At 54.4% G+C, this 15,584-nt stretch overlaps 1 protein-coding gene across 2 annotated transcripts in view; it reads right to left on the bottom strand.

The window, feature by feature from the left end:
- Positions 1–15,584, bottom strand: part of PLXNA2 (plexin A2) — a 207,053-nt gene that overhangs the window by 2,548 nt on the left and 188,921 nt on the right. Inside the window, exons 21-30 of one of the 2 annotated variants that reach the window (XM_058701452.1) lie at positions 14,559–14,701; positions 13,588–13,856; positions 11,578–11,644; positions 11,214–11,360; positions 10,415–10,574; positions 9,936–10,039; positions 5,813–5,912; positions 4,340–4,530; positions 2,744–2,913; positions 2–214 (exon numbers count right to left, since the gene is read on the bottom strand). In XM_058701452.1, coding sequence (XP_058557435.1) covers positions 2–214; positions 2,744–2,913; positions 4,340–4,530; positions 5,813–5,912; positions 9,936–10,039; positions 10,415–10,574; positions 11,214–11,360; positions 11,578–11,644; positions 13,588–13,856; positions 14,559–14,701 — 1,564 coding nt within the window. Of the gene's footprint in view, position 1; positions 215–2,743; positions 2,914–4,339; positions 4,531–5,812; positions 5,913–9,935; positions 10,040–10,414; positions 10,575–11,213; positions 11,361–11,577; positions 11,645–13,587; positions 13,857–14,558; positions 14,702–15,584 lie in introns of those variants that run through there. The other variant, XM_058701454.1, reaches the window with a different exon arrangement.

The following is a 15,584-nucleotide window of genomic DNA, read 5'->3' as shown; positions in this document are numbered from 1 at the left end:
CCTCTCCACCCAGCTCTTGTAGCTGGGGATGTCCTTGGCATAGAGCAGCTTGTTGGAGGGGGAGTCCTTGCCCAGCCGGTGCTCTGACGTGGAGCAGGAGTCCATGAAAGTCTGGGCCACCACGGACAGGCAGGCGTCCGTGATGCTGCCCTTGTGGATGTCGAATACAAACTGGGGGTTCTTGATCACGTTCACCCAGAAGCGCAGAGGGAGGCTGTGGGTAAAGGCAGAAGGGACCCTGAGGGCCGAGCCTCCGCCGTGCCCCTGGTGTCGTCCACTAACACTCCTCTCCTCCTTCTACAAGTGAAACCTCTCTCTCCCAAGGGCAAGGGAATGTAATCACAGAGGACTGGGCCAGCCAGGGCTGCTAATTTAGCCTGATTCTTGACCCTGGGAGAAGCGGAGAGGCGCCATTGTACCCTAACGGGGGGGGGGGGGGCGACCCTGATCCCTACCGAGAGGTAGATAGACGGAGGTGGGTTCTGTTCCCTCCCAGCAGCCTTTGCCAAAGGCTCCCAGGCCCCCAGGGAAGCCTAAGTACAGAGAACTGCACGGTTTTCTCAGAGCTTCGAACAAAGCCCCCAGACTCCCGGAGTCCCTTTACACAGTGCCATGGCCGTTATCTGGAAGGACGCAGCCAGCAGCCCCAGGCGCTGCCTGGGAGCCCCACAAAGGGCGCCACCTGCACTCCCGCCCAGCCTGGCCCCCTGCGCCACTTCCCAGGGCAGGCCAGGCCCGGTGGGTGGGGCTGAGGAGTGGGCCCCCCAGGGGGCGCCTCTTTCAGGGCTCTCCCCGGGGCTCTCCTCTATCTGGGCAGGGGCAGAGGGAGGAGAGGAGGCCATTGTGGGCATGCTGGGAACGACTCAGTGTAGCTCAGCGTTTTCCCACCCCAAGAGGAACTGATCAGTCGTTAGGAGTGTTCCTTCTGCGGCTTGGGAAGTTACAGTCAGAGGAGAATGAGTTTTCTCTGCTCCTGAGGCCATAAGGAGGAAAAGCCCATTTATTCCCCTTCAAAATCAGAACAGCTGCTGTTTCTGTGCCTTTTCCAGCTTCGTCTTCTCTTCCAGCTGCCCGCAGGGCCTTAACTCCCGGGCTCCTGTGTGAGTGAGCTTTGTTCCCAGGCTTGTCCTTCTGGCCTGAGACGGCGGTCCAGAAATCCAGCCTACCTTTCTTCTCTCCTTCATCTTCTCTTGACCCTCAAGCGCCCCAGACTTTCCCAAATGCCTCAGTCATGCCAAGTCTTGGGAAGGGCAACTTTGCCCACTCCAAACACTTCCATTACGATTTCTGCTTATCTTTCAAAGGACGACAGGATCAGACACTGTCCTGTAGCCAGGAGAAGCTGCCTCGGCTGAGAGGTGACTCATCTGTTCCACTCTCCCTTCCTCTGGCAGCTCTGGGGAGCATCTAATATTCTTTCCTCGGACATTAGCTGTTTGAGGTCTGGAGAAGGGGACTCTTCCTGCCACAACCCCAGGGCAGGGCATTTCTATGACGGGGGCCTGTTTGGCAACAGAAGGCAGAGAGACGGGGATAATCCAGAACTTTCTCTTCATTTCCCTGAAACCGCAGCACTGGGCTGGGGAGTCTTCCAAAGCAAAGGAGACAGGCAGGGCTTTGCCCCTGGGAATCCAGACGAAAGGCCTGCCCTGCTGAGGCGCGCCGTGGGCTTCTCCCCCGCGACCACCGGCCACCGGAATCTCCCCATTTCACTATCCTGTGATCAAAGCTGCGGGCTCCAGAGGGCCAGCAACCACAGCATCTCGGAGAAGAAAGGATTATATGGGATGGGGGCTGGTTTTTTCCAAAGTGTTTTGCCGGTTGCTAGGATTTTTGATTCCCAAATAACAGCCGGGGTCCATCTGTGTCGGCTCTGTTTTCTGAGGAGATTGCTGACTCCAGACAGCTGTGCGGGCTGCCTGCCCAACCCACATGCCTGGACCTCCGCTCTCCCCTCTCGGTGCTCTTTCCTGGAGGAAGGTTTTTGACTCCGGCTCTTGGCCAGGCCCCGTCTGACCTGAGAGCCAGTCCTTAGCTTGGCTGGCGATGCGGGTCTAAAACCGAGGAGAGAAAAGTCCTTTGCCAGGGGCCTGCGGGAGCCGCTTGTCCCACCGCGGTCTGGCTGCCGAGGTTACCTTAGGGAAGAGTCACGCCTGCAGGACACCCTGCCCGCTGCTTCCTGAAAGCCATGGCGCCGGGGTAATAACTTGGCCTTAAGGGATCAAGTTTGCAACGACATCCTCCCGGTTGGTGGGCTCAAATCTATAGCAGGTGCAAGCTCTCTCCCCGGGGTCTATGTTCAGTTCAGGGCTTCCCCGTCTCAGGAAGGGCCGTGGGTTCTGCCCCCCTCAGAATGCCTGACGCTGACTGGCTCTGTAGCTGTGCAGCTCGGTCCAAAGGTGGCTCCTTATGTAGGTTCCTCCAGCATCCTTTCTTGAGAACCAGAGGTCTCAGGGTCAGGGAGGAAGTGCTCCCTTGGAAAGGATCTCCACCGGAAAGGGCAGAGCTCAAGCATGCGTCCTGGTGCCGGGCCCGAAGCCAGGCGGGCCCCACTGGGCGCTGGCAGCCCGGGGACCATGTTGGGGATGCAGAGCATATGTGCGCTATTTGTTCTAGGAACCTCAGAGTACCCGGCCCCGCGAGGAACGGGCTCCCCGCATCTCCCGGGTCCGGGCCGGTCCCACCTCCCACACCTCGCGGCCTCTCCAGGCCGCAGCTCCCCCTGGGCCCCCCGAGGGCTTACCAGTTGCTTTTCCAGGTGTGCCGCACATCTGTGTCATGGATGCCGTGTCTGTCCGCCTGCTCATCCAGGAAGTCAAACATGTACTTGATGGCCAGGGGGAGGGCGCTGCCCCGGTGCACAGTGCTGAACAAGGTCTCAAACAAGTCGTCCACGAACTTCTGCAGGGTGCCCTGGGGGAGGGACGGTGGGAGAGTATGAAGGGGAGGGTGGGGGAGGGTGGGGGTGCAGGCAGCAGACGGGCAGACCAGATGGTGCCTTGGACTGATCCCGCCTTGGAAATTTGTCTGCGGCACCAGGCTGCGCAGACCGTGTGGTGGGGGGGTGGGGAGGGAGGGGGCTGCGGGGGTGTCGGGGAGGGGGGAGGGGCTGGAGAGGCTACAGATTCCTGGGAAGAACCTCTCCTCCAACTGGCAGCCACATGGCACACGTATGCTTGTGTCCATGCCGGGCGGGCGTAGGCACAGGGTGTTGGGACGGGAAGACCGTGAGTCCTCGGAGCCCAGGCTGCCCACAGGGGATGGTGGGCTCACGCTGGGACGAGAGGGTGTCTGCGGAACAGCCTGGAGGACGATGAGCCTCCTGGCAGGACGGCAACGGGTCTGACTGAAAGGAGTGAGGAGTTTGTGGTATCAGTGGCCTGGGATCAGTGGCACCTGGGAGTGGGTGCTGCGGGTAAAGGGTCCAGATCCAAGGACAGCCAGGCCCAGCCTTGACCCACGGGGCCCTGGAGGATCTCTGGGCAGGGACAAGGCCGGGCCTGCATCCCACAGTTGACAGGTTCAGGGAACACTTCTGACGGTTAGGTAAATGTCCAACCTTTTTTCTGGTGTCCTGTGTTCGTCTCTTTATCAGCATATTAGCAAAAGCAAAATTGGAGACACGTGGTCTGAGGGTGTATTTCTATGTCATCTTTGGGAGCGAGTCTGAGAGCTGCAATCTGGATGCCACTGCGTTAGAATTTCAGCGGCATTTCTGTGGGGTCTGTGGTGGAGAGCATTTGAAATCTGACCTGTGCTGGCAAATATGAGCCACATAACTGCCATCCTTACAGGCGTATTTGTTCTCCACGAGGGAAGCTGGAAGACGGCTTTTAGATCACAGCTTCCAGCACCGTGGCCCCCTCACTTCCATCAGCACTCGGGGGCAGGTGGGACGGGATGGGGAAGGGGGAGGCTTCTCTCCAATTATTGGCAGGTCCAGGCCTTTATGCTTTCCCTCCCGATGTGGCCGGAAAGCGGGTAGAAACGGCAGTGGTGGTGGAGGCTAGCATATCCAGCTGACATCGATAAGAAAACCCTAACATTTTCCTAAAAGGTACAGGCACCCAGAGCCGAGAGAGCAGTTCCTTTGCAGAGTAATGGTGGTCTTGACGGGCCAGGGGCAATGATATTGTTGCAACCGTTGCCAAAGGGTAGGGGAAAAACAGCAGTGGCCCGATCCTCTGGAAAGCCTGCTCTGGGACCTGGGTCTGATCGTCTGAATGGGTCCCCTTAAAGCACAGACTCCACGAAAGCCTTCTTATGCTGGTGGGCGGGTGGGGTGGGCAGGACATACCCCTCTAAGGAGACCTCCCGGGTTGGGGAGAGCAGGAGTTACCTTGGTGGCCAGTAGCCGGGTCAAGTAGATCTCAGACACCATCTTGCTGCCCCGGTCACCCTCCTTCTGGTCCCCATGGTCATGGTTCTTCACCAGATGCCACACCTTAACCCCACTCTCCAGGTCTGGGGTGATCATAGGGGCTCGGGACCGCAGGCTGTCGGGACTGCCGGTGTACCTAAAGGAGGAGTCTGAGGAGAAGGGGGCAGTGGAGGCCCATGAGACTGATTTCGCCATGCTTGCTTGTAGAATCCTTCTAGAATCTCTGCCCGCCTACTGCACTCACTCAGAATAAACTACTTGCGATTGGACGGGGACCCTTGGGACTTCATATTTGGTGGGTTATTGTAGGGATCCTTGGTTGGCATGATGACAGAGGAGACTGAAACCCTTTCTTTTAAAATAAAATTCAGGGGCACCTGGGTGGCTCAGTAGGTTAAGCATCCGACTCCTGATTTCGGCTCAAGTCATGATTTCATAGTTTCATGAGTTCAAGCCCTGCATCAGGCTCCTCGTTGACAGCTTGGGATTCATTCTCTCCCTCTCTCTCTGCTCCTCCCCGACTCGTGCACGCTTGTGTGTGTGTGCACGTGTGCACATGTGCGTGCACGCTCTCTCTCTCTCAAAATAAACTTTTAAAAAAATTTAAAAAATTAAATAAAAAAATTAAAACGAATTAAAAATAAAAAGGAGTTTGGAAATTCTGTGAGTTGGAGACAGCCTTGCAAATATGGGAGCTCTCCTCCCCTGATGCTTGCATGGCAAAGAATAATCAATAGGTAATATGTCAGCCGAATATTTTCATAGGGGCTTTGATTAAAACTCTGGGTGCTAAGAAGCTGTAACTTATAATGCTCCCTCTTGGGAGTCAATGGGTCCTTCTTGCTTGGAGCCTAGAATATGGCACTGCCTAAGCCATTTTTGGAGCCACTGGACTCGGTCCTTGAGCTGGAAAACCCAAAGCCTTCCTGCATATACCAAGCCGGAAGAAATGGAGCAAGAGAGGGTGAAGCGAGGTAACCTCATGGCCCAGCAGGCACTGGGAGCCCTTGTGCCCTCGGGGGTGGATAGGCCAAGATGGTCAATTACTTGCCAAATTGGGACCCTTTTGGGAGTAAAGGGGGGCTAGTAATAACTCAGCCAGGACAACAGGTACAAATTGGGACTGGACCAAGGACTGGCATGTGGGAAACACCACCCAGGAGCCTCCCTGATTCTGGGCCCCTCAACCTCCTTCAGCAGGTGCAGGCTGTCAAAGGAAGGGCACGTGGTGCACCAACTCCCACAGCTCTGAGGACACAGCCGTGCCGGGAATGACTGCACTAGGGGGGAGGGAAGGAAATGAGCGAATGTCCTTGACTGGACGAGGGCAGCTGCGAGGGCTGCCTGCTCGTCCAAAGGGCTGGTGAGAGGTCCGTGGTAGATCACAGAAGCCGCCTCCAGGCTGCCCAGGCTGCCTTTCCAGGTCCTCACCGTATCTGCTGATGGATGTGCGCGAGATGCTGGCAGACGCAGGGATGTTGTAGGAGGAGGTCTGTTTGGGGACCAGAGCCACCACCGATCTGTCTGACACCTGAGAAGGGTAGGAAAGGTAGAGTGTGGTTGAACCGGTGAAGTGAATTATCAAGTACTTCTAGAAGGTAACGAAGGAGGCGTGGGGTAGAGCACAAGGAGTTCAGGGATATTGAAGATACTATGGTTGCTACTCGCCAATACGTCCAACACGGTAGTTGTTCGCCACCTGTGCTAATCGCGCACTTGAACTTCAGTTAGTCCGAACGGAGATACATTGTAAGTGTCTAAACTATAACACGAGCTATTATGCTATAAACGCACAATATACGCTGGGTTTCAATAGCTTAGCATGAATGAAAGAACACAAGCTATCTCATTAATAATTTTCATATTGATTCCATGTTGAAATCATATTTATCTTAGAATCAATTAAGTTAGAGAAGATATATTGTTAACATCAATTTCATCGGCTCATTTCTACTTTTTATTTATTTATTTTTTTTATTTTTATTTTTTTTTTTAAACGTTTTTTATTTTATTTTTGGGACAGAGAGAGACAGAGCATGAACGGGGGAGGGGCAGAGAGAGAGGGAGACACAGAATCGGAAACAGGCTCCAGGCTCCGAGCCGTCAGCCCAGAGCCTGACGCGGGGCTCGAACTCACGGACCGCGAGATCGTGACCTGGCTGAAGTCGGACGCTTAACCGACTGCGCCACCCAGGCGCCCCTCATTTCTACTTTTTAAACGTGGCTAGTAAAAACTTTTAATTTACACATGTGGCTGGCATTATATTTCCATTGGACAGCCTGGACTAGACTGAAGCCTCCCTTCAACGCCGTGAGTTCGCACGATTATTACCATTTTACAGATGAGGAAATTGAAGCATAGAGGGGCTAAGCAATGTCTTCAAAGCCACACAATGAATACATGGTACAGCCCATCTTTGTAGCCAGGTCTGTCAGGCTCCAGAGCACATGTTCTCCTCGTTATATCCTAATTTGGGATTTCATTTCAAGTCACACTGGTCTGCAGCCCATTTTCCCTTTTGGCTCTGATTTCTTCTCTGGCCAGGGTCCTATAATGCCCGGGCCACCTTGAGGGGTTCCACCAACAGGGCAACTGCTCTCGAGGAGGCAGAGAGAAAGGCGGCTTGTCGCTCTGTCCTCTGTGAGGGTACCCAGGCTCAGCACCCGGGCCTGGAGGGAAAGGGCTGATAAATGACAAGCCATATTGAAGACATTTGGGGCCATTTTGATTTAAGATTACCCTCCATCCAATAAAAACGGAGAATCCCCAGAATTGTGGCGATCCAATTAAACCCCTAACGCAGAGGGAATAAAACAGCTATAATAATGTTATGGGCCATAAAACATTCCTATTAAACCATTTTTTATTTTAACAATTTTTATGAACTTTATAAGTTTGATTTATAGCTGCACCAGTCGTAAAACCATCTTTCTGGGTCTTAAATTGTCAGTCCCTCTCTCCCACCAAAAAAGAATTAAATGTTGGGAAGTCAAACTATAAATGAACATTAGTGCTAACGAGATTCCCTGATAGCCGGTTTTAGTAGTGGTGTTTAATTTTACCCTCCCTATAAATCTGCGGGAACCCAGGAAGTTTTTTAACATCTCTTTGTTAATTAAGATTATGCAGATTTTCTCCTGGAGGGACTTCCAGGACCTTTGACTCTAGGGAGAGTAACAAGGGGGCGATGCTTTGACTTGATGGCATAAAGCTGAAGGGCCCTTTGCTCTTTACGGCATCTGGAAAGTTCCAGTGCCCCGTTACTCCCCAGCCGGGGTGGCTCCCTGGACTGCCAGTGGTCCACACCATCGGTACCGGGTCTGGAACTGAGGGGAACCTCTCCACCTCTGTCCTTCAGGAACTCTTCTTGCAACTGGCAGTCTAGAAACGATACTCTGAAAGCCTGGCAGGGGCAGGGGTTTATACTCCCAAGAAGAACAGATGATGCTCTCCACGTGTGGTTTGTTGTCACCTAAAGGAAGATTCACAAGGTGACGCGAATGACCGCAGTTCAATTCAGTTCCAGGTCTCGTCACTAAATCTCTCTCGTCTTCAGTGCTCGGTCGTTCTTTCTCTTGACTGACAGGCGGTGCAAATCCACGGTCAAGATGCTTGGCTGGGTCTGACCTCGGCTCTGCCATTTACTAGCTACGTGACATCAGGAAAGTCGGTTAACCTCTCCGTGTCTCTGTCGTCTCATTTGTCGATGGGGATACTCATGGCATGTAGGTGTATCATGAGGCTTAAAGGGGTCAGGACACAAAAAGGCCGACAGCAGTGCCTGGCGCCCAGTGGGCACTCGGTAAGTATCGGCATTAGTGTGGTTATTATGGGCATCACCATCATCATCACAGTCTCCCAAAGGGAAGAATGATGGCTGGTGTTTCTCATCACTCTGGGCCAGCATGTGGGAAGTACCTTGCACTCGGCAAAGCTCAGTAAATATTTGAGGAACGAATGAATACATGAATGATAAATGACATCGGGGAATTGGAAGTGCTTTGTATGATGAGCACTGTAAGAACAGAACATTCCATTCTGATTGGAAGCCTTAGGATGGATGGCTCAGGAACAACCGTCAGGGCATCACAGACAGAAAAGAAAGGGCTCACTCCTGCCCTTGAGAAACTGATGATTTGAAGGCACAATGCTATTCTCTTTTGCGCTTTCTTCTGCCATTATAACCAGCTCATTACAAGTGCTCTACAGGACGCATCGGCACCGTGTGAGCGGGATGGGGGCGGAATCAACAGGGAATGGCTATAAGTCTGCCTCCCGCGTCCCTCACCGGTTATTTCTAATTCTTCCAACCACCCTCACAAGCCCTGGCTGTCATCTTCATTTTACAGATGGGGAGCCCAGGTTCTGAGAGGTGAAAGTCACACACCACCAGTGAGTGCAGAAGCGGGGGTTTTAATACAGCTTGAAAAGCCTTTACTCTTCTCAGACACCACACTTCCTCTGTCTGGGGCTGGGTGTGGTCAGGGACCCGGCACAGCTTACACAGGCCAGTAAGGCGGATGGAGCCTGCAGAGGAGCGTTTCTGGGGCTGCCCCCAGTGTCCCCCACTAGCTTCCTTTGTGCTTCGGAGCCTCCCAGCCAGCTCCTATTGGCCTTCAGGACCCCCAGTGGCCTGGCTGATGGCAACCCGGTGCCTGCCAGTCCCTCCGCACCCTCCCTGTGCGCGGCGTGGACCTGGGAGGATGTTATTAATCAGGCAATCCCTTAGGGTCTCACAGCCTGCGGCGCTTCCTCTGGTTGGTTTAATTTCCCTCGGTGTCTCTCATTTCCAGCTTCTATTTCAGTATTTTTCCTGAGTCCCAACCAGCCTACCTGTGCTTAATCTTACAGAGACCCCCAGCCACGAGAGCAGTCGTTACCATGGGAGGGAAGGGGAGGCAGGAATAGATACTCCTGGATCTTTTGTTCTTTTGCCGGAATTTTTTTTTTTTTTTTTTGACTGTTCATTCATTCAGTGCATCTGCCTCTGTGCTGAACACTTTACTGCACTGAATCGACTTCACACAACTTTATGGGGCGGGGATCACTTTGAACTCCATTTTACAGATGAGAAAGAAGAGAACTTAAGTAATTTCCCCAAGGACACCAGCTAGTAAGTGGCAGAATGCAAGACCCGGAAGACAAGTCTACCCAATTTCTTGCTCCGTGGCAAGTGAGAAGTGTAAGCTGCGTTGATGAGATGCTGAGGACAGAAAGCAGCAGGTACCCACGGTCAGTGTCCTTTCAGAGGACTTCACAATATGCCATTTTTCGGTGGAGGTAGAGACACACAGAATAGAAAGGCCTAGCCTCACCCAGACCACTTAAGTCGGTTTCTTGGGGCGGGGTCGGGGCACTCGTCTTTTTGAGAAGTTTCCCTAGTGATTCTCATAGGTAGCCATGGCTGAAAATCTCTGTTTTATACTCAGAGGGGAGGAGGAAGGGGTAGATGAGAAAATCTCTTCTAGGCTTCTGAGGGCCTGAGAGCAAACCCTGGAGTGAAAGGAACGTTTTGGGGAGCCAAAGGTCGCGGCTCAAAGCCCCTGCCCTCACCTGATAATGCATCAGCGTGTTCAGCCGCTTCCAATCGCCCTCGATCTTGGTGGTGATGTCTTCGTCTTGCAGCACGACCCGGGCGATCCGGCCTTGACGCCACTCTGGGGGGAGGGGGTGGTGTAGGTGAGGGGGCGGAGGGGGGGCTGTGAACCAAAGTCACCCAGTCCTGCCTCCTCTAGGGGCCTGGCAACCCCAGCTGTTGCCACTCACAGTGCTTCGAGACTTCAAGGGCCCCATGGGGTCAAGGCAGCTGGGGAGAAGTGTGGACTTCACCAGAGGTGGCCACATCTGAGCAAGCAGTGCCCTGGGAGAAGTATTTCCTATGGCCCCTTGCCTGGGGCAGGACTGTCCCCAGGAGGGGCCTATGCAGGACGGGGCTTCTCATTATCTCACCTCATTCCATGCCATGGCCCAAAGGCCCTCCTGGAAGCCACTTCCTACCCCTTGCCCACACACTCTAAGCCCAGGCCTCCTACCCAAGTCCATGTCAACAGCCCTTGGCCGTTGGGAGTAGGGCACGTTCTTATAGACGGCATCGAGGATCTTCTCCTTGACCTGCGTGATGGTGTCACAGTTTAGCACCTTCACTGGGATCTCGGGACTGTTCTCGTTGTCGGGGTTGACGCAGTTCAGGATCTACAAGTGACGACGGAGGGGGAGCAGGATAGGAGTTCAAGGGACAGCTTGAAGGAGTGGGAGGAAGCCCTTGGACTACTCCCCTTTTAAGACTTACTCTCCCTACAAGAGAAATGTCCATGCCTCGGGTTCTCTCTCCTTCCTGCCATCTGCCAAATGATAACCTGAGCCATGGGTACCCTGCCCTTCTCGAAGAACTGGGACTCCACTTTCTAGTTCCTGGTTGGCTTAGGAGCCACTGTAATCCCGGAACGAGGCGTCCTAGGGGTTCAGAGATGGCTCCAGATGTATCCAGGGATGGTTACCCACCTCTCAAAGCCTCTATATTAGGAATTAGCAATTTCATATTCTTCCCCATAATGCTAATTTCCCCATACCTAATGGAGGGGGTCTCACCCCCACCCCCACCATATCATCCAGGGTAAACTGAGACAGACAGGGCTCTTTAGGCCCACCAGCTGAGATGGGGAAGGGAAACAAAGGCATGTCTGCCACACTCTTGGAACACTTGGCACGCCCCTTAGACTTGCCCCCAGGCCATATCCTAGCCTCTTTATTGATTGGCTTTGTGCTTAGAGGGCAGAGAATGGATCTGAGACAGGAGGTTTGCTGTGTCCCCTAAGTTTCCAGCCTCCTCACCAGGGTCTTGTACTCGATCTGCTGCCGGATGAGCTTGTCCTCGCTCAAGGAGTAGCGGGCCTCACCCGTGATGGCGTCGATGGGACCCTTCTCCATCTGCTGCTTGATGGCGCAGTAGAGCATGAACAGTGGCTCTCCCGCACACTCCTGTGGGCACAGGCAAGGGCGTGGGCTGTGCGGGGGCACCAGTCTCCTCCTCTCCCTCTCCCGGCCACGTTCCCAGGCCTGCTTTGCTTTGGAGCACCCCCGCCAGGTAGGTTCCTACTCCTGAGGGGTCCCCCTGCAAGCCCCGATGGCCAGGCTTGGAACAGCCCCCCTCCCATCTTACTCTCAGCTCTAGATCCCGGCTCGCTCCCAATCTCACCTTCAGGAACTTGTGCAGGAGGAAGGCAAACCAATTGGTCAGCATCTTCTCAGCCACAGACTCTGTCCTGGGGAGGGAGAAGAGGTGAGGGGCGGTCCTTTGTGGAGGGTGTCTCGAGAGGGGGGTCGTCTGGCTTGTACGCACTGTGGCCCAAGAGAGCAACAGGGCATCAAAGCATGCAGGGCTGGGAGCCAGGACACCAGAGCAAGAAGTGTGACCTCAGGCCAGAGGCTTCTTCTTTCTGGGCCACAATTCCCTGTGGAACTGGCACTACGGGTCTGCATAGGAAGGTGCCAGGTACCCCCTTCCACAGGGCTATCAATGACCAGTTCTCTCCTGCTGGCCTGAGGATGATCAACTGAGTTTCTCTGTCCCTCTGGGATTCCTTGCATGCTTAAATACTCCATTTTCATACCCCAAAAGACCCTGGTACCTGCCCCTCCAGCCACTCAGAATCAGATTGCCAGTATTCCAAGTCTGACTCTGCCAGGACTGCCTGCGTGACCTCGGGCAAGTCATTTCCCCGGGCAAGTCATTTCCGCAGTCTCTGGGTTCGTTTTCCCCATCTTTGAATGGGGACCATGAGAATATCTATCCCACAGGGCTGTTATCAGGATTGAATGAGTTAAGTATGTAAAGTGCTAAGAATAGCACCTGGCACCCGTGAGCACTCTTCCGTAAGTATTAGCTGTCGTTACTGCTAGCGTGGGCTTGTGGATCCCAGCCACTCAAGTGGAGAGCGGTGTGCATGAGTGTTCAGCGCACTGGGGATCTGCTTCTGCAAGCACCGCCCCTCCCCATCCCCCAAACTGGGCTGCAGATCTGGGGACTCGGGGAAGGAACAAAGCGGCTGTAACAGACCCTCGGAGATGGGGATGGGGATGCCGAGGGGTATTTTAACACCCTACATGTAGTGCAAATTATACCCTCTGGCTGCCGTAAATCCCAGGCTTTTGCCAGGGCTGCTCTGCAATCTGGGCCTGGGAGAGAGTGACAATGGCAGAAGAAATTGTAGCTTTGTCCCCTGGCCCCTCCCAGCCCCCTCTCCCTGCATTGTGCCTGAGATTAGCTCTAATTTAAATACAACAGTTCTTAATGAGAGTTTCTAATGCTCAGATTGGCAGGATGGGGGCTCAGAACTCATAAAACAAAGCCATTCCTCCTCCCTCCTCACCCCATGTGGGGTCTGGAAGCCTGAGACCTGGCTGGGAGCAGGCTAAAGAGGAGGGTGGAGAAATGGAGACGGTGCATTCCAACCTCTGCTGCCAGAGGGGCTCAGGAGCTCTGCTCTGCTCCCTGGGGCCTCCAGGGAGGGTGGCCTTGGGGGATGGATGCCAAGGTCTCCAGGCCTCTCTCCTGCCAGTAAAAATGGCAACGGCGGAGGGAGCCTGTGGTGGCTGCTGGTGATTCGGATCCTGGGAAATGGGCGCGGAAGGGAAGGGCTGCAGCAAATCTCCAGCCAGCCTCTGTCCCACAGAACCTTTGGTGAGGATGGAAATGTTCCCTAAGTGCGCTGTCCAATATGGTGGCCGGCATGCGGTGACTGAGCCCCTGGCATGTGGCTAGCGCGACGGAGGAACGGAATTTCACGTTTTAGTTCATTTTAATTCACAGTCACGTGTGGCTACCACACTGGACAGTGCAGCTCTAGAGGCACAAGGAGGGACAGAGACTGGGAGACAGTGTTACTGATGCCATTTTGTCAGTGAGGAAGATAAACAGCAGAGAGGCCGCGTCACGGGCCCGGGACCACACCGCTAGCAGGTGGCAGGGCCGGGGTTCGAGCCGAGCTCTGAGCCGAGGTCTGGGCTCCTCCTTCACACTTAGCAGGTGCAGACACAGCCTCCGGGGCCACGGGGAGATCAGACTCTGCCCCGCGAGAGGCGCGGACACAGGCCACTGCGCGTGGGTGTCACGTCTGCGATGGGGAGCCTGTCATGCTGCTCTCGCAGGGCCCGTGAGCCCGCTGCAACCCCGGCCCCCCTCCCCGCCCCCTGCCGCCGGGCGCACCTGCGGAGGAGCAGCTTGGGGTGGTTCTTGTTCTCCAGATTCTTCTCGATGAGGTCGGACAGCAGCTGCTTGAGGACGTCGGTGGCGTACTCCAGGCGGCCCTGCAGGCCGGTCATGATGAGCGAGGCCACGTTGCCGCGGTCGCGCATGGAGAAGCTGCGCTGGAGCTCCAGGGTGCGGATGAAGGTCAGCAGGAACACCTTGTTGTTGATGAGCTGGGCGAAGAGCTTCAGGGCCTTCTCCACGTGCTGCTGCCCATTTCCCTGCACCTGGGGTGGACGGGACGGGCGCCCCCTCAGAGGACAGGCTTCCGGCCTCCTAGCCCGGCCTCTCCCCGAGGGTCTTGCGTGGCGAGAGCTGTAGGACTCTGTCCGTGACGCCTACAGCCACCCCGCCCCATCTCCCGCACCTGCGATGGGGTAGGAATGGCTGGGCTCTGAGGTCCACCATCTACTCTGGCCGCCCCCTTGGTTGTGGGGGTCGGCTCCAGGCAGAGCCCTCGCAGGGGATGCCGTCCGTCCGCCTGTCCCAGGGGTATCACAGGAGATACTCCATCAGACTTGCTTGGTTTGCTAGTCTCCCTTTAATCCTCTCTGCCCTGATTTATTATCTTTGGCAAAACAAGCCAACAAATGAGCAAACAAACTTCACAGAATCAGAGGTCTTCCCTTAAGCCCCCTTAAATCCATTTGAGAATGTGGCAGAATCGTAGTTAATTAATTTAGTCATTAATTAAAAAATGACAATCAGCCTTCCCCTGGAATCATCCTAAAGAGCCTGGGTGCCCCCCCCACCCCCACCTTGGCCGTGATCCGCCTGATGAGAAACATCCCTGTGGGGGGGGGGGGGGATGCTGTTGTAAGCGGTTTCTCCTCCTTACTCCTGACCTTTCTCTGAGCTATTGGGCCCCATCTGCATTTCCCAGGTCCAGCGTTCCTGCCGGGTGGCTTGGGGAGAGAGGCAGGCGTTACCTCCAGCTCCCGCAGCACGGGATGGTCCTCGATGCCGGGGAACAGGACTCGCATAGCATAGGTACGATAATCCAGGTAGGGGATTCCAGAGCGGTCCAGGTCGCTGGTCAGCTCATTGATGTCTGTCTGGAGCTCAGCAAAGGCTATGAAAATGCAGGGAGACAGGGAGGCTCAGGAGGGCGACCGGGGCAGGGGAGGGGAAAGGCGGGAGAAGACGTCTGTGAAGGCCTGGGGTGTGGAGACAAGGAGGGTTGTTGGGTTGCATCTCCAGAAGGTGTGAGGTATCTCCGGGCCTCCCTTCTTAGGTGGTAGGCACGTGGGCGATTTCTGTATCATTTCCTCCTGTCTGCCAATGCCTAATTTTGCCTTTTCTTTCTGCGTATTACAAGTGTCGTTAAAACAAAGAAAAGGGAAGAACAGCATGACTAGTATCATGCACGGGGCTGCAGGTTCTCGAAACAGCGGAGAGGCAGCGGCCAAGGGGATGAAGCCAAGCGCAGAACAGGCAGCCTCCCTCCCCTTTTTCTTCCAAGCAAGAGAATAATGAATCAAGATGCAAAGACCTTGGACAAAAATGAACATGAAAACCACCATGAGACCTCGTCCATTAGGATGGCTATAATAGAAAAATGGACAACAATGAGTGTTGACGAGGATGTGGAAAAACTGGAACCCTGTGCTGACAGCTCAGAGCCTGGAACCTACTTCAGATGCGGTGTCTTCCCCTCTCTCTGCCCCTCCCCTGCTCATGCTCTGTAACTCAAAAATGAATAAATGTTAAAAAAAAAAAAAAAAAAAAGGAAAGAGATTCTGACACTTGCAACCACATGGGTGCCACAGCATGGATTATGCTTAATGAAGTAAACCAGACGCAAAGAACAAATACCGTGTGATTCCATTTATATGAGAGTCCTAGAGAAGTCAAATTCATAGAAACAAAGTAGAATGGTGGCTGACAGCAGGCAGTGGGGACGGGGCCGTGGTTACTGTTTAATGAATGCAGCGTTTCAGCTGGGGAGGAAGAGA

The sequence above is a fragment of the Neofelis nebulosa genome, chromosome 15 (assembly GCF_028018385.1).
Source record: "Neofelis nebulosa isolate mNeoNeb1 chromosome 15, mNeoNeb1.pri, whole genome shotgun sequence".
NCBI lineage: Eukaryota > Metazoa > Chordata > Mammalia > Carnivora > Felidae > Neofelis > Neofelis nebulosa.
This window is presented reverse-complemented; position numbering and strand designations above follow the sequence as displayed.